Raw genomic sequence first — 19106 nt, 5'->3', positions numbered from 1 at the left:
TGCTGGGTGGTAACCACATAACCAAACCATACATGCTCCCTACGTGTCAAGTGGGTTGGTGGACGGTTAGTGCCCTTCCCTGAAAAACAAATAACTCAGAGTCAAATGGCCACCCCGCACGGGATTATGGCGTCTGGCAATAGATAGAATAGATAGTTCTTGTGAATTATACTGTCATACAAATTATACTGTTTGGATGACTTGTTTATTTTTCACAATTTCTGCATTCGAGTGTACTGTACCTGAGATGTGAGATACGCAATCACTCCATGCTGACGACTTCTTTACAGTGTTTTTTTCCTTTACTGCTGATGACTAACGGCTTTCAAAAAGTTTCACACGGCATTTTTTTTTTTATTAGTACCGAAAGTGACTCGTGACGAAAAATATGCGTGTTGCTGGCCGGCCATTATTCACATGTCGATTAGGTCAAGTTTATGCTTGATTCCTCATAAGGACTGTCAAGAGGCTTAGTGGCAATCCTTGGTGATTAAAATTTTTATGGGGAGTATTAGGGGGCAAAACTAATCAGTTAGGTTAGGTTAGAATGCAGTAGCTATGCATTGATGTGTCCAGTTGGCGAGGTCGTATGTAAACACACTGTCTTCGGTGCCTTAAGGCAGACGTATTTCTAAAAATCTATCCTTAAATATATTTTTAACGAAAAATATGAGGCTCCTAGAATCTAACCTCATATTTTACATGTAAATACAGTATATGTCACGTTTTGGCAAGAAATCAATTTTGCATGTGGTTCTGCATAACCTATCTTGTGTTATATGAAGACTCAGCTGTACTGTACTTACCTGGATTAGTGTACAGTACTTTACTACAATTGTTCAACAAAGAGGATGGAAGTAATGCGAGTATAAGTGGCTGGGGAATGGCTGGGAGAAGGAGGGAGGCGAGAAGACAGGAAGAAATCAGTAGGATAGAAGTTGTGGAAGCAATGAAGAAAGTTGAATCGGGGAAAGCCCCAGGAATTGCTGGAGTGTGTGGTGAAATGCTGAAGCATGGAGGAGACATAGTAGTAGAATGGATGTGGAAGATGTGCAGATTGGCCTGGGAGGAAGGTAGAGTCCCGGAGGATTGGAAGTCAGGTATAATTATTCCCTTGTACAAAGGAAAAGGGGAAAAAGTAGTGTGTGGTAATCATAGGGGCATTTGTCTTCTTAGTATAATAGGAAAAGTGTATGGTAGGATACTTATCGACAGAGTTAGAGAAAGAACAGAGAAATTAGTTGGAGAAGAACAGGGAGGCTTTAGGAAGGGAAGAGGTTGCGTAGATCAGATATTCATTCTTAGATTTTTAGTGGAAAAGTTTCTAGAGAAGGGAAAGAAGTTGTATGTGGCTTTCATGGATTTGGAGAAAGCATATGACAGGGTGGATAGACAAGGATTGTGGAAAGTGTTAAGAATATATGGAGTAGATGGGAAGTTGCTGAATGCTGCGAAGAGTATGTACGATGGTGCGAAGGCTGCAGTGCGTGTGGATGGTGAACTACGTGAATTTTTCTCTTTGAAAGTTGGGTTGAAACAGGGATGTGTCATGTCTCTATGGTTGTTCAATCTGTATATGGATGGGGTAATAAAAGAGGTACAAGGTAGGGTAGTGGATGTTGGAGTGGCCCTGGTGAGAGAGGATAGTGTTTGGAAACTCCTGTTTGCAGATGATACTGTGTTGTTGAGTGAAGACGGAGGGGAGCTGCAAGGCTTGGTGGATGAGTTTGGAAGAGTGTGTAAGAAACGGAATCTAAAGGTGAACGTAGGGAAGAGTAAAGTGATGGTCTTTGAGAGAGGTGAAGGCAGTGAATGTACAGCGAGGCTGGATGGTGAGGAAATGGAAAATGTGAGTACGTTTAAGTACTTGGGTAGTGTGATGAGTAAGGAGCAGGTTTGGAGGGTGAAGTGCTTGAAAGGGTACAGCAGGGAAGAAAGATTGCTGGTTCTTTGAAGGCAGTGAAAAAAACAGGGAAGTGAGCATGGAAGTGAAAAAGTTACTACATGACAGTATTGTGATACCAACTCTAACGTATGGAAGTGAAGCTTGGACGTTGTTGGAAGGACACAAGTCAAGAGTGACAGCAGTGGAAATGAGTTATTTAAGAGGAGCATGTGGAGTCGCATGGAGAGACAGGCTGACGAATGAGGATATAAAGGAGCGTTGTGGTGTGGATGTGGATGTGATAGGAAGCGTTATGAGGAACACACTGAGGTGGTTTGGCCATGTGGAGAGGATGGAGGGTGAAAGACTGACGAAGAGAGTGTATGTGAGTGAGGTGGAGGGGGGAAGAGGGAGGGGGAGGCCGAGGATGAGATGGAGGGATAAGGCGGAGAGGTATATGAGAGAGGGGTGTGTGAGTTGGGAGCAGGGCAGTGAAATGGCGGGGGACAGGGCGACTTGGAGGCGATTTGTTTGTGGCCACCCCAAACGGGACTGAGGAGTATGGCAATAGATAGATAGACTTTACTACAACACCACACCTACCTGCTTTCTTTTTTACTAAATATAAAACTTTTTTATTGATTTTGTATGTCTGCACATGTTTATATGCTTAAAAATGTGTTAAAATGTGTTAGTGTGAGTTCTGGTGGTATCAATAGGTGTAAGCCCCAATCTAATGGAATTTTGTTTTTTTCGGCACACACAGGACCCCCTAGGGTGCCGTTAAATCGAGGTTTTACTGAATATATAGATATATATATATATATATAATATATATATATAGATAGATAGATAGATATATATATATATATATATATATATATATATATATATATATATACATATATATATGTGTAAAAGTCCTCTCATTCGACATCTTCAGGACCAAGAAGGTGCTGAAAGAGCAGAAACTGCCGAATGACCAGGAAAGCCTGCCAGAAAGTTTGAAGCAATCATGGTCGGTCACCTCAATGCAATAACATTGTCTAGCAAGTATTACTGGTCAACCCTAAGCACTAAATATTTAATAAGCAATTTATCTTTAATGTATTTAACAATACAATACTGATAAACTTACCTTAACCTAGGTGTATTTACATACGTACAGGCTGGCTCTTTAATGTGCGGCAATTCACACTGGAATAAGAGGGCCTGACGGGAAGGATCAGAGAAAGAAGGGACAGTGGGTGGTGGGAAGAGTGATGATACTGGAGTAGAGTGAGGGAGGGGGGGAAGGGTGAGGGAGGGGAGGTGAGGATGGAGAATGAAATGTGAAGTGGTGCTCACATTATTTGTCTATTTTCTTTCATTCAGTGCATGATATAAAGGAATTACTATTTGGTATATAATGCTGCATTGCACCTTGACCTTGTATAGCGACATCAGATAACAAGCTTTAGAGTGGCAATAGCAAAGGCTGTCTGAGAGAAATATACTGACATGATAGATCAAACATTAGTGCAGAGCCATCATGACTGTGTGGGACCAGATTCTCAGTGTGTGGGAACCAGAGAAAGAGAGGACACGGACACTCCTCCAACAGCACACCAAGGACAAGTGGGAGTTGTTCAGACGAAACCAGCAAACCATGAACAACACTGTTTCTCTGGTGCCACAAAGACAGCAAGATGAAAGGCAGGAGGCCACTGGACTACTTACCAAGAACTCCTGGTTCCTTTGGCTTGACCAATATCGGTAAACATTGACAATTATATACATTTTGGAGGTTTAGGTAGGATTCTGTTTAATTTTTCTTCTAACAGATTATGAGAGATATCATTAAATCCACCCATGTGCACAAACATCAAATTTATTTACCTTTTACTGCTAAGTTATTTTCAATGGGAGAGGATGGAGAGTGAGAGACTGCCGAGAAGACTGTATGTGAGTGAGGTGGAGGGGAGTAGAGGGAGGGGGAGGCCCAGGATGAGATGGAGGGATGGAGTGGAGAGGTATATGAGAGAGGGCGGTGTGAGCTGGGAGCAGGGCAATGAAATGGCGGAAGACAGGGCGACAAAGAGGCGATTTGTTTGTGGCCATCTCTTACGGGATTAAAGTGTCTGGCAGTAGACAGAGAGACAGACAGATTTTTCAATTGCCTTTTCACATAGAGATGCCATAAAAGAGTTGACATGATACTGACTGTATAGAGGAAGTGTACCAAGAGGATGATCAGATTTACAGTACCCTCGCGTCCAACACGGTAATATTGTCATGCACAGGTCCCGTGTTGGACCAAAAACGTGTTGGACAAACAACAGAGCTTATGGGGAAAAATGAATTATGTCAGCAACCCTAGGAAAAGTCACCCTAAATACCTACCATATACCTTTACATATATTGGTACTACAGTAATCCCGCATATTTCGCGGTAGTTACGTTCTTGTAACCCCCGCGAAAAGTCAATTCCGCGAATACTCTATTAACAATTGAAAACTTGCACTTGTGTCCACCATGCTGCCCATCACACAGTCCATGTCCATACTGATTGCGAGACAATTCGCCGTCAGACAATTCCCCGTCAAAACATGGACGATTCCCCTTCAGAACAATTCGCACCCTGGATGATTCCCTGCCATTCTATAAATATACTAATCAATACTTTCATCAATATACTTATTATTAATTAATCAATACTTTAATAAATATATTTCAGGGGGATCCAGCAAAGTCTATGGTCAGTAGTGTAGGTTCTGGATATTATTTATTAGTTGCACCTTTAGTCAATAATTAACTTGTTTCTTCCTCGCTGTAGTCGCCTTTGAATTATATTCTAGCGTCACCCATAGCTATCTTCATTAATGAAGGCGAATTGTTTTGTGTTTGTTGTGACTGTGAATTGTCCCGAAACCTCCATACTCATCCCGAAATACCTTCTTACAAGATTGAAAGCACATACTCCATTATGAAGGAAAAACGTAAACACCGTACTGTAATACACAATTATCTACACATTTATTAACAAAACAGTACAAAATAAAAAGATGCATTAACTGGTGATAGCAAACACTCGCACGGTCGTTTCTTAGCTTGTCCAGTAACACAATTTTCTCTGCTAAGGTCATAACTTGATCGTTTTGTCACTTTGGAGTTCTTACTAATTGTATTATTAGCCTTTGGTGAGGCTGGCTTACGTCCTGGGGCCATGTGGAAAGCAAGTGGGAGGCAAGAGGCTCATATAGTGTGGTTACAACCACAACAGCCACTTATGGCAGTCAGGCATGGACTGAAGAATGCGAGGCAGAGAGCAGTGTTGCCATATCCAAACAACGAAATTATGCTAGGGCAATGAAAAAATTATGCTAGATTGAGCATATTTGTTCCAAGTAAAAAATGAATTATGCTAACTTGAAGCTAAATGATAAAATTCTATACATATTCGTGCAACATATTAATTATATATTGTTTACTATGAAAATATTAAAATGAACCTACATACAGTAAGAGGATAAATATCGGTATCTACCCATACTGCTTTTTCCCACAAAACTTACGTTTTTCTGATGGATTTTGATGTGATTCGTTCGATTTTGAGCATCATTTCCGTCAGAAATAACCAGATTTTGAGATATGACCCCCCCCCATCCCCCTGAAATAATGAGGGATCTTTGGGGAATCGGCAGTTATAGGGAGGGGGGGAAACACAGAAAATGGTCATTTCCGACTGAAATGAAGCTGAAAATCGAATGAATCATACCAAAATCCATCGGAAAAACCTAGGTTTCATGGGTAAAGTACAAAGCTCAAACTTATCCTAACCTAACCGAACCAAACCGAACCTAACCTAAAACCTAACCTAACCTAACCTAACCTAATCCAACCTAACCTAACCTAACCTAGTCCAACCCAACCAAGCCCAAACTGAAAGTAACCAACTATTCAAACATCTTACCTTATTCGTCTCTCTCTCTCTCTCTCTCTCTCTGATTTGTAGCTTTTATAAAATTATTCTAAAAATATTCCATTCCATTCTAAATTATGCTAGAATGATTCTAAAACTTCTAATATGCTAAAAAATATTCCAGACTCGAAAATTTGATCAAAATTATGCTAAAAGAATAAAATTATGCTAAATATGGTAACACTGGCAGAGGGGCCACGGGAAAGGGACAGAGGGTGGCGTGAGTTTACCGCGCTACAATTGGAAGCTGCGGGAATTTCAATTTTTTTTTTTTCTGTATATTCAAGGATATTTTTGTTGAACTTATTAATGCTAAGAAAATCCGCGAGAGGGCAAAACCGTAGACAAAAAATCCGCAAAAAATGCGGGATTACTGTACTGTAGTTATAATAAATGGTGCTGTACTATGAATGATAACTAACCTTTTAGGATAGTGTTGGTGGGCTTGCTGGGAATGGAAGGTGATATCAGAGGCTGTGGGTAGTCCTACTGGGTCCCCGAAGGATGGCTGCTGGCGTCACTAGCGGGTAATGGCTGCTGCTCCTCCTCAACATCCCTCATAAATCCTGCGAAATCACACTCAGAATTACTGTCCTCATCCACATCCATGGAAGGACCTGCTTCTGCCCTTCCTAGCTCTCTGTAAGCCTTCACTGCTGCCAGGATCTTGTCTTGGGGTTTTATTATGGTCCTCACGCTGGCTTCATTCACGTCGTAGGTCTTGGCGATGTCCACTTTCCTCTCCCTTTTCTTCTTCCTCTCGATGATTTCTAGCTTGGTGGCCTGAGGGAGGTGCCTCCGCTTCTTGGAATTCTCAGAAGGCTTCCTAGGCATCGTGAGCAGGATAAAATGCAGTAGCAAGGGCAGAAAATGCAGCGAGAAAAAAGCACCGTCCAATGCGAATTATGCGACTGAGTGGCACTGTGGCGGAAGAAATTTAAACAAAACATCACGTGAGAGCAGAAGCATTTTTGATTGGGTGACATCACGATCACGTCACGATAGCGGGTGGGGGAGGCAACTTGATCAGAAATTTTGATTGGCTGCCAGCATCACAGGAACGTCCAGTATGACCGTGTTGGACCGGGGGTGATCGTGCTAGAGGTGAACTCTGCAGATTTTGCCCACTTCTTGGAGCTCTGTGCGTGTTATGCTAATGCACCCATGTTACAGTAATTAAACTGTATTCAATCGTACTAATTTTTTGCTCTCCGTGCTGGACACGAATCGTGCTGGACAAACGCGTGTTGGACGCGAGGGTATTGTACTATGGACGCAGCCATATCAAAGGCTGAAAATGATATTTAGTTCCAAAAATTATTTACTTGTATGGGTAAAGGACATTTCTTACACAAACATTACGGAAGTCAAAGCCATCCAGATTTCATTCTGATCCGAAGTCAAAATACACAGATAAACACAAATATCTGGCTCCACACTAATGTTTGATCTGTCACTTCAGTATATTTCTCTCACAAGCCAGCCCACCATATCACCAATCTAAAGCTTGTTATCAAGCTTGTTATCTGACACCACTATACGAGGTGCAATGCAGCATTATCTACCGAATATTAACTCCTTTATATCCTACCCTGAATGAAAGAAAATACACCAATAATGTGATCACCACTCTGCATTTCATTCTCCCTCCCCTACCTACCCTCTCTGCCCTCCCTCGCCCCACTCCCAAACCATCACTCATCCCCCCACCTACCTTTTCTTCTCTCTCTGACCCCTCTCTCTCAGTCCCTCTTATTCCAGTGTGACTTGCTGTGCATAAAAGAGCCACCCTGAGGAACAGGGGACCAGAGGATAGGTGATTATTTATGAACACGACTGTACACCATAAAATGGCACAACAAAGTTTCCAAACTTTCGAAAGGTCCCACTCACAAAGCCAGACACTCATGAGTCGTGATGGCTGACAGTGCATGCAGTGTTGGCAAGCAGAAATCTTCAAAAGCACTAAGCTCAACTTTAAAATGCACTAAGCTATAGGTGAACTGTTCAAATTTTTGTGCTAATTGGACTTCAATACACATTAGATATAGAAGAAAATCTAATATTTACTGGCGCTAAATTATTATGAAAAACTTCTTACAATCCTACCCCCAACATTCATACTTCTCCCCCTCTGCACTGAACTACCATGCTCCATCCTCTCCACATGTCCAAACCTTCTCAATCTACTCCTCATTATAACACCAATACACTCCAGTCCCATTCTTCCTCTCAACTCTTTATCATAAACCTTGCCCCCCAGGCCTCGGACTCAAGGATGCACCACACATTCATCCAATCACTGTTACTTCCATATGTTCACGCCCACAAACACCCTCTTCCTTTACTGCCCAGGTCTCACTATCATACAGCATTACAGTCTTAACACATGGTGCATACAAACATCCCTTACCATGGAGGAAGAGCCCTCTCAATGTCAGGAGAGGCAACAACTCCCTGAACTTCTCCAATCACTCCTTATCCTAGTCACAGACCTAGCTCCAGCCCCACCTCCACCACATAACATGTCCCCCATATTACAAAGCTCTTCCACATACTCCAGAGACTCACCAGCATGATCATTCCTTTCATGCCTGACAATCTCTACATGCTCTCCCTAACATACCACACACACAAAACCACCATTATCTTGCAGTCTACCTCTAATACCACTACATCTCTTACGCACCCACTTATCACTAATACTGTGCAAGATAGGGATTCTTCCTACACCCTTGTGGCGAACTGCACATGGCCACTCTCCCTCTGCTTTGACAGTACCACCACCAGCCCTAGATATTATCTTTTTTTTTTTTTTTTATCCATATTAGCTTTCGAACCAACTAATTTTTGATATCGACAACTGTTGCATTCAACTCTAGAAGAAAAAGTGAGAATAAACTCTCAGACAGATGGAGGACTAAATGTAAAATGACAGCAAAACAACAGAATCTATGACAGAAGGAAGACTCAACGTAAAATGATTGCAGCATAATAAAATCTATGATAGAATGTAAAATGGCAGCAACATACCTGAGAAGCAAAGACAGTAGGGTGAATTCTTCCTCACCACATAATCACCACTTGATGGCAGGCTTGTGCTGCTGCTCCCTCTTTTCCATTATTACTCTCATCTGCTTGCCTACAGGGGAAAAACAAATAAACTGAAAGTACTGTACTTTAGAAACCCTGTAGTTCTCCAATTCTATCCACATTAAAAACATGCTAACAAAAGCAGACCTTGATCAGTACACTATACAGTATTACAGCTCCCCTCTCCTGATAATGACCATAGGAGGTGTCCTTAAACAGATACAATCCAGTTCCTCTACCTAGACTTAGAACAAGACATCACCCAGCACTTTTCACCTGGTACTAGCTTAGATTTGTACTGGATGGAATCACAGATGACATGTGTCTCGCCTATAAAACAGGCCCACACAACATAGCACAAATAATGGAGCACTGCACAGCACATGCCACACTAGGACATAACATCAACTGCTTACCTGCAGTCTACAGGTCTGCTCAATCAGACTGACCAGGGTTGAGCAACAACATATAACACTATACAGTACTGTATACAATATATGTACCAGTAGTTGCAAAGTCCTCTGTGGAGAGGATGGAGAGTGAAAGACTGACTAAGAGGGTGTATGTGGGTGAGGTGGAGGGAGGGAGAGGGAGGGGTAGACCGAGGATGAGGTGGAGGGATGGAGTTGAGAGGTATATGAGGGAGGGGGGGGTGAGTTGGGGGGAAGGGAGTCAAATGGTGGGTGACAGAGTGACTTGGAGGCGTTTTGTCTGCGGCCACCCTTTGCGGGATTAGGGCGTCGGGCTATAGATAGATAGATAGATAGATAGTTGCAAAGCACAATGCCATTCATGAGCATATACATCATCATCATCATATGGATCTCCTTTCCCACCCTAGGGCGGGGTGAGGAGTAGCAACGTCCAGACAGCCTAAGTCTGCCCAGTTCAATGAACCACGCTTCCATTCACTCATCATTCAAGTCCACGAAATCCTAGCTCTGTCAGATAGGCCAAAAAATTTCACCACGTTCTGTAGCTTTACATATAATCATTTGACAGTCAATCCAAATGCTGTCATGTTATAAAGAGGTGCCAAATCCCTGGTTATGCACTTCTCTGTACAAAATTCATATAGCCAGCTCAGTCTCTTGTCAGTTCCTAAGCTTCACAAATGCCCATACCTCTCTTTCTCACACACTCATCCACCATATCCCTCCACCTTCTCCTTGGCTTACCTTGCCTCCTCCTTCCTTCAAATTCACTCAGATATACCTTTTTTACTACTCGTTATCCACTCTCTCCACATGACCAACCATCTCTGCACACTCTCTTCGATTCTGGTGACCACAGACTTCCTCACTCCGTATCTTTCACATATTACATTATTTTGTATGCTATCCACTCTCTACTTCACATAATCCTCAGCAGTCCCCTCTCCATTGATCTTACTCTTGACTAATCATTTTCATGCCACACCTTAGTCTCAAATCCATATGTTAAAGTTGGTACTAACACCCCTTCATGTGAGCCTCACGCAGCTGCAACACTCAAGCCTCTGTTTCTTATCAAGGCCTTCATAGCACCAGCTACTTTTCTTCCTTGGGTCAATCTACTTTCCACTTCTGTACAATTTCCTCTCTTTCTAACACTGTACCCATGTATTTGAACTCTGTCACCAATTCCAGTCTCTCTCCATTCACTGTATCATCACACTGGGAGCCACTTTCTCTCTCAATAACAATCATTTTTCTCTTTCGTACATTTACTCTCAAGGCACGACGCCCACAGACATCTACAAAACTCTGCACTAGTCTACCAAGCTTTTGTCTGGAATTTGCAAATAGCACTGCAACATCAGCATGCAACAAATTTGAGATATTCCATCCATCACCATTCATTACCAATGCCATCTCTCTCTCCAATACTCGTGTTTTTACTTCTGTCATTACCCCATCCATATATATATTGAACAACCATGGGGATATCACAAAACTTTATTGTTTGCCTACACTGATTGTGAACCATTCACTTGGTTGCCCATTTACCCATACACATGCCTCATTACCATAATAAAACTCTTGACAGTACCTAGTAGGTTAACATCTACACTGTACATGCGTAAAACCTTCCACAATCCTTCTCTGTCTACTTTGTTGTACGTTTTTTCCAGATCCTTAAATGCCATAAACACCTTGCAGTACTTCTCACAAGCCTTCTCCACTATCTGTCTCACCGCAAATACTGTCTCTAATCCACACATCCTCTGCCACTCCTAAAGCCACCATGTTCATCACTCACCAGGATTTCTGATATCTCTATTACTTTCTCTATAACAATTCTTCCCTACAACACTTAATAGACATATGCCACAATAAATGTTGCACTCACCTTGCTCATCTTTATTTTTGTACAGGGGTACAATCACTGCCTTTTTCCATTCTGCTGGCAGTTTCTCTCATCCATGCTTTCTTACATATCTCCAACATGCACTTCATTCCACTCTCACCACTACACTTAATCATCTCTGCATACACCTCATCAACCCCTGCTGCTTTCCCATTTTTCAGCCGCTTCACAGCATTCTTCACCTCTGAGAGTGTCACTTTCCTGGCACTGCATTCCTTCTCTGCACACCCACACAGCCAATCTTGTTAACAACTGCTTTGCTCTCTTCATTTCCATTCATCAGACTTTGAAAATATTCTTTCCATCTGGTCCTTACTTCATCCCCATGAGTTAATAATCTACCACTTACATCCTTCACTTTCACATTTCTTTCCAATGTCACTTCTTCATTTTTGTACCTCTTTCCAGAATAACTTCCTATTTTCAGAGTAATTTGCATTCATTTTTCTTCCTAGACCATCATTTACCTTCTCCTTTTCCCTCTTCACTAGTCTCTTTACATGCTTCTTAATCTCAACTCAATCAGACCTCTACTTACAAAGTATCAACTTATGAAAAATCCGCAGATACGAACGAAATACAGGTCTCCATCGCTATCCGATTGGGTTACGTTCCTGAATATGCAAGCGTATAGCAAGCAATCGTACATCGAACTTAAGGTTTAATGGGAAAAATAGGGATGCATTCCTAGACTCGTATTTATGTGCCCTTAAACTGTACTGTACCTATATTTTATAAATAAAAGATGTTTAATATGCTGAACTTTAATGATAACAATGGCTAAGCTATGAAGAATACACATCCAACTTAGAATTTGAAACATTTTTGTAAACAATGACTCATAAAACTTATGTGTCACACAAACTCGTCCCGGCACCGTAAACATTCGTTCCTCACTCCCTCTTCACCTAAAACACTTAATAATCAACAGAAGGTTTGACAAGGGAGGTGATAAATAAAAGATGTTTTATGTGCTGAACTTTAATGATAACAATGGCAAAGCTATGAAAAACACACATCCAACTTAGAATTTAGAACGTTTTCAAAAACACTGACTTATACAACTTACGTGCCACACAAACTCGTCCCAACACCATAAACCCTCACTCCTCACTCCCTCTTCACCTAAAACACTTAACATTCGATGGATGGTTTGACAAGGGAGGATGGGCTTGGTGGTGAAGAGCTGGCAGGGACAGTAGAGGTGGATGTTGCAGGGTCAGAGGTGGGTGAGTTAGAGGTCGTAGGTTTGGCTACACATTGGAGGAAGAAGCTGGAGGTCGAAGGTTTGGCTACCCATTGGAAGAAGCTGGCAATTGTGGTGGACTTAGCAGAGGTGGATGGCTCAGCAGGGGCAGAAGTTGATGGCTCAGCAGGGGCAGAAGTGGGTGGCTCAGCAGGGGCAGAAGTGGGTGGCTCAGCAAGGGCTGAGGTGGATGAGTCAGAGATTCAAGAGCTGGCTGAACTTTTGATGAGGGTGTTGATTGTGGTTTGTTCTGCCAGCTTTTTCTTTGACTCATAGATTTCTCTGTGGACTCTGAGGGCTTGAATTATACCATGGGCAGCTGTCCCACTCCTGGCTGGGTTAGGGTCCCATTCTTTGAGAAGGTAAATGATGTGTTCGATGCCACTGAACACCTCACAGAGTGTCTTCAAGTCAAGGCCTTGTTGCGGCTGCTCCTCCTCATCCTCATGGTTGTCTTCAGTGAGGGCCCTCTCCTGCTCCAGCTGCATAAGGTCCTCGTTCGACAGTGGCTGCTCATGAGATTCCAGCAACTCCTGAATGTCTGCGTCATCCACCTCATTCAACCCAGTCTGGTGTGAGAGCCTCACGATATCCCTGCGAACTGCAGACACGTCAGTAAACCCAGGGAAGTCAATGACACATTCCTCCCAGAGCTTCTTCCAAAATGCATTCATTGTCTTCTCTGTGACTTCCTTCCAGGACTCGACAATGCTGTCAATGGCCTTCTTAATATTATATTTCCCCAAGAATTCTTTGATAGTGGGATTGTCAGGGGTGTCAGTTCCTTCAACACGCTGTTTCATGGTGCGACACTGGTAAAAGGCCTTAAAAGCGGCAATCACACCTTGGTCCATCGGCTGAATAAGGGCTGTAGTGTTGGGGGGCACGAACATCACTTCTATATTAAAAGCCCAGTCGTCCATGCTCTGGGGGTGGCTAGGGGCATTGTCTAAAATCAGCAAGAAATGCTTAGCAAGATTGTTTTCTGCTGCATAGTCACGAAGCCTGAGGGACAAATAGTTACATGCATAGCTCTGGTTGAGCAAAGTCATCATCCACCCCTTTTTGTTGGCCTTCCAAAACACAGGGAGGTAATCTTTAATGATGCCCTTAAGGGCCCTGGGGTTCTCAGAGTGATAAATTAACATCAGCTTCAGTTTCAGATCCCCAGCTGCACTGCCCCCCAGCAGCAGGGTTAGGCAATCCTTTGAAGCCTTAAAGCCAGGTGCTGTCTTCTCTTCTTTTGCAATGAATGTCCTTGATGACATTTTTTTCCAATATAAGCCAGTCTCATCAACGTTAATTACCTGCTTGGCTGAATATCCACCTTCCTCTATCCTCTTCTGCAGCATAGGCTTGAAGGCATCAGCAGCAGGCTGGTCCGAACTAGCTGCCTCTCCAGTCATCTTAACGTTATGCAGGTCGGCCAGGTTCTTAAATTGATCGAACAAGTCCTTACTAGCACTACACGTTGTCCCCTCTCTGACAGTGTAGCCCTTCTTCAAGAGGTCATCCCAAAAGGATAAGGTCTTGGTTGTCATGAGCGAGGTTGATAGGGGCATGCTGCGCCGAGTCTGGTCATCAATCCAAATTTTTAGAAGACGCTCTTCATCCACTGTAGGCTCCCGTTGCCGGGTCATCGTCTGGGCCATAGGAGTGGGGTTCATTTCACCAGCCTTCTTAATGTTCGCAGCATTCTTAATCACTACTGTTGATACCGCAGACTCGGCCAGACCACGGGCATGAGCAGTGGAGCTTACCCCTTCGCCTCCCTCATGACTCCCAATGATGTTGAACTTGGACTCCAAATTTAAGCTCTTCCTTGCTCTCTTAGGCTTGAGATCGGAGGCACTAGAGTTTGCAGGCCACCTAGAAGACATCACGGAACTTGTACTTGAGGTTAGGTGAGAAATAATACTGAAAATCACATCGCTAATGCACAGGAATACAAAAGTAGTGAATCAAACGGAAGAGCGGGAGAGACTAGGCTTTGATGGGTGGCCGCACCACCATCCACAGTGTGGTGATTGCAATTCCAAACAAATGCCTATCGACTTGTGCTGAGGAACACTGGACTAACAGTGCTTGTGCGATCGTAAGTGTGAGCCAGAGCAGTCGTATAGCGAGCCAAGGGTACTAAAGAAGATCGCTCGTATAGGCAAAATATCGTACAGAGAGTGCATCAGATAGCGAGGGATTACTGTAATATTCAGGAGAAAACAAAAACAAAAACAGTACAGTGAGTGAGGCCTGTGGTATGTCTATGTTTATCCCTCTTTATCAATCCTGACTATGACAGAACACAAGTTTAAGTTTCAAAGCAAGCCTGAGGACAGTAAATCACCCAGGGGGATGAGGGTGGGTTCATGGAATGTGGGAAGTGTGAGGGGAAGAGCGAGGGAAGTTGTTGAGGCATTCAGTAGGAGGTGCGTGGATGTGGCATGTTTGCAGGAAGTCCGGTACAGGGGTGGATCAGCCAGAAAGATTGTTGGGAAGGACTGTTACTATAAGTTGTTTTGGCAGGGGGGGACAGACGGATATGGGGGTGTTGGTGTGATGGTTGTGGAGAAATGGGTGGAATATGTTATGAATGTTATAAGAGTAAGCGATAGAATATTGGTAGTGAAAATTCTATTCGGCAGAAAGATAGCTGCAGTTACACAGGCAGGATTGGATGAAGCAGAGAATGACAGATTTTGGGATGATTTAATACGTGCAGTAGGTGGTATGCGGGATGATGAGATAGTGGTTTTGGGAGAGGACTTAAATGGTCATGTAGGTGAAGCAGCACAAGGTTATGAAGGAGTACATGGGGGATGTGCGTATGGTATAAGGAATGCGGAAGGGGAAAGGATACTTGAGTTTGGGGAGGCAACGGACATGATTGCGTGCAACACATATTTTAGGAAAAGAGACAGTAGGTTAATTACGTATGAGTCTGGGGGAAATAGCAGTCAGATAGACTATTTTCTGGTTAGGAGGGCCGATAGGAGGTTAGTGAGGGATGTTAAAGTTGCAGGAAGTGAGGAATGTGTGCAGCAGCACAAACTATTGATTTGTGACATGGTGCTTAAAGAATGAGAAGAGGACTTATGTACTTAGGAGGAAAATATGGACACTGAAAAACCAAGTAGTATGGGATGCCTTCTATATCGAGATGAGAAGAATGGTGGCTGAACAGGGGGCTGTAGACAGAGGCATTAATGAATAGTACAGAGCCCTCAAGAACAATCTTCTGAGAGTTACTGATGTAACATGAGGTTGGACAACAGGATCACCAAGACATAAAGTAACTTGGTGGTGGGATGAGGGTGTAGAACCTGCAGTTAAGGAGAAAAGAAGGCTTTTCCAGGAATGGAAGAAGGGTGGTAGCAAGGAGGAATACTTGGCTGCCAAGCATAGGGATAGAAGAGAGATATACAGGGCAAAGTCTAAGTCACAGAGACTTTTACTTGATAACCTAAATCATAGGGAAAGGAAAAATATGATATTTAAGGTGGCAAATCAAATGAAAAGGGATAATCGGGATATTATAGGTGAGCAGTGTGTGAAGAATGATGAAGGAAGGGTAGTGGTGAACAGTGAGGATATTAAAGAAGCATGGAGAGAGCATTATAACTGGTTGTTGAATGAGGAGTTTGACTGAGACAGGGAAGGTTTGGAGCCTGCAGATCCAGTGTTTGGCCCTTAGCCTTTGATTGATGCTGCTACTGTGAGTGTGGCAATAGGCAGGATGAAGGTGGGGAACGCAGCAGGTGTGTCTGGGTTGACTGCCGAAATGTTGAAGACCTCAGGAGATAAAGGGGTGAGGTTAGTCACTGACCTGATATATATGATTATTTATGAGTGTGTTGTCCCAAATGATTGGCTGAAGAGTATCACTGTAAATGTGTATAAAGGGAAGGGTGATGCCCTGGAAAGAGGAAATTACAGAGGTATAAAGCTTTTAGATCAGATAATGAAGGTAATGGAGAGAGTTTTAGAAGGTATGATTACAGAAAGAGTGAATATTGATGAGATGCAGTTTGGGTTTATGCCAGGTAGGGAGACCACTGATGCCATATTCATTGTTCGACAGCTTCAGGAAAAATATATTGGTAGGAGAAGGGATCTGTATTTTGTTTTTGTTGATTTGGAAAAGACCTTTGACAAAGTCCCTAGAGAGGGGGTGAAGTGGGCAATGAGAAAGAATGGCTTGGAGGAGTGGCTGGTTGGGGTGGTTATGCCCATGTATGTGGGTGCTCGCACCCAGGTAAGAGTGAATGGAGATTTGAGTGATGAGTTTTCTGTGAAAGTTGGTGTGAATCAGGGGTCAGTTTTCAGTCCCATGTTGTTTTTCACGGTACTTGAAGCCCTCTCACGTGACTTTAGAAACGGACTCCCGTGGGAGATGTTGTATGCTGATGATTTGGTGTTGACTGCAGAGAACGAAAGGGAGGCGGAGAAAAGGTTTAGGAAGTGGAGAGATGGTATGGGGAACAAGGGCTTAAGGGTAAATGCAGATAAAACAAAAGTGATGATATCTAGGTTGGTGTCGGTACTGTCAAAGATGAAAAAGAATGGTCATGTGCAGTTTACCACAAGGGCGTGGGAAGTAATTCTATCCTGTGCGGTGTTTGTGATAAATGGGTGCACAAAAGATGTAGTGGTATCAGAGGTAGACTGCGAGATAATGCTGATTTTATGTGTATGGCGTGTCAGGGAGAGCAGGTGGAGATTGTCAGGCGTGAAAGGATTGAACTTGCTGGTGAATCCCTTGAGTGTGTGGAATAGTTTTGTTAATTGAGAGACATGTTGTGTGCTGGAGGTGGGGCTAGAGCTAGCTCTGTGGCTAGGGTGAGAAGTGGTTGGAAGAAGTTCAGGGAGCTCTTGCCTCTTCTGACTTTGAGAGGGCTCTCCCTATGTGCTAAGGGGTCTTTGTATGCAGTATGTGTTAGGAGTGTAATGCTGTATGGTAGTGAGACCTGGGCAGTAAAGGAGGAGGATATCTGCCGGCTCAGACGTACAGAAACGACAATGATTAGGTGGATGTGTAGTGCATCCCTACATGCAAGGTCCAGGGGGGGGGGGGTTACGATGGAAGAGTTGAGAGGTAGGATGGGACTGGAGTGTATTGGTGTTGTGATGAGGAGAGGTAGATTGACATGGTTTGGACATGTGGAGAGGATGGGGGATGATAAGTGGGTGAGGAAGGTGAGAAGTGTTAATATTGGGGGTGGGGTTATGAGGGGTAGACCGAGAAAGACATGGGACGAGGTCATTAAGTGTGACCTCAGGGTTAAGGGACTGAACAGGGAGGCTGCAATGGATCGTGCAGTGTGGAGAGCCGCCATTAGGTGACCAAGGCCAACACATGCAAGCATGTTGGAGCCTTTAAAAATGAAAAGAAACAAAACGAAACGATTCAAACCCCGAGCAGTGTACTAGTCCGTGGTCCCCAACAGATGCCGACTGTGTACTCCTGCCTTCCTCCTGCTTGAAAGCCCAGAGCATTGTTGTTATCAACAAATGTAACATCAGCTGCGATTTTTGTCATTTAGACTTGATTATTTCCCCAAAAATGTCTCAGAAAATAAGCGTAAGTGGTGATGGTAGCAGGAGAAAATGGCACACTATAGCAATGGCTCTTATCACTGCTTTCAAGGAACCAGCAACCTTTCTTCCCTGCTGTACCCTTTCAAGCACTTAACCCTCCAAACCTCCATCCTTACTCATCACACTACCCAAGTACTTAAACCTACTCACATTTTCCAATTCCTCACCATCCAACCTCGCTGTACATTCACTGACTTCACCTCTCTCAAAGACAATCACTTTACTCTTCCCTACGTTCACTTTCAGATTCCGTTTCTTACACTCTCCCAAACTCATCCACCGAGCCTTGCAGCTCTCCTTCGTCTTCACTCAACAACACAGTATCATCTGCAAACAACAATACAGGGAGTTTCCAAACACTACCCTCTCTCACCAGGGCCACTCCAACATCCACTACCCTACCTTGTACCTCTTATATTACCCTCATCCATGTACAGATTGAGCAACCATGGAGACATGAGACATTCCTGTTTTAACCCAACCTTCAGAGACAAAAATTCACTCAGTTCACTATCCACACGCATTGCAGCCTTAGCACCATCATTCATGCTCTTCACAGCATTCAGCAACTTCCTATCTACTCCATATATTCTTAAAACTTTCCACAATCCTTGTCTATCCATCCTGTCATATGCTTTCTCCAAATCCATGAAAGCAGCATACAACTTCTTTCCCTTCTCTAGAAACTTTTCCACTAAAGATCTAAGAATGAATATCTGATCTACACAACCTCTTCCCTTCCTAAAGCCTCTCTGTTCTTCTCCAACTAATTCCCCTGTTCTTTCTCTAACTCTGTCAGTAAGTATCCTATCATACACTTTTCCTATTATACTAAGAAGACAAATGCCCCTATGATTACCACACACTTCTTTTTCCCCTTTTCCTTTATACAAGTGAATAATTATACCTGACTTCCAATCCTCCGGGACTCTACCTTCCTCCCAGGCCAATCTGCACATTTTCCACATCCATTCTAC

General features: G+C 43.2%; 1 protein-coding gene across 1 annotated transcript in view; it reads right to left on the bottom strand.

The window, feature by feature from the left end:
* Positions 1-19106, bottom strand: part of LOC145389633 (uncharacterized) — a 430407-nt gene that overhangs the window by 141336 nt on the left and 269965 nt on the right. Inside the window, exon 5 of the mRNA XM_080264871.1 lies at positions 8880-8988. Coding sequence (XP_080120997.1) covers positions 8924-8988 — 65 coding nt within the window. The 3' untranslated portion in view covers positions 8880-8923. The remainder of the gene's footprint in view (positions 1-8879; positions 8989-19106) is intronic.

The sequence above is a fragment of the Coenobita brevimanus genome, chromosome 14 (assembly GCF_032717465.1).
Source record: "Coenobita brevimanus isolate Jiangsu-jjx chromosome 14, ASM3271746v2, whole genome shotgun sequence".
NCBI classification, from domain to species: Eukaryota; Metazoa; Arthropoda; class Malacostraca; order Decapoda; family Coenobitidae; genus Coenobita; species Coenobita brevimanus.
The sequence above is the reverse complement of the archived record's forward strand: the minus strand, read 5'-3'. Positions and strand labels throughout refer to the sequence as shown.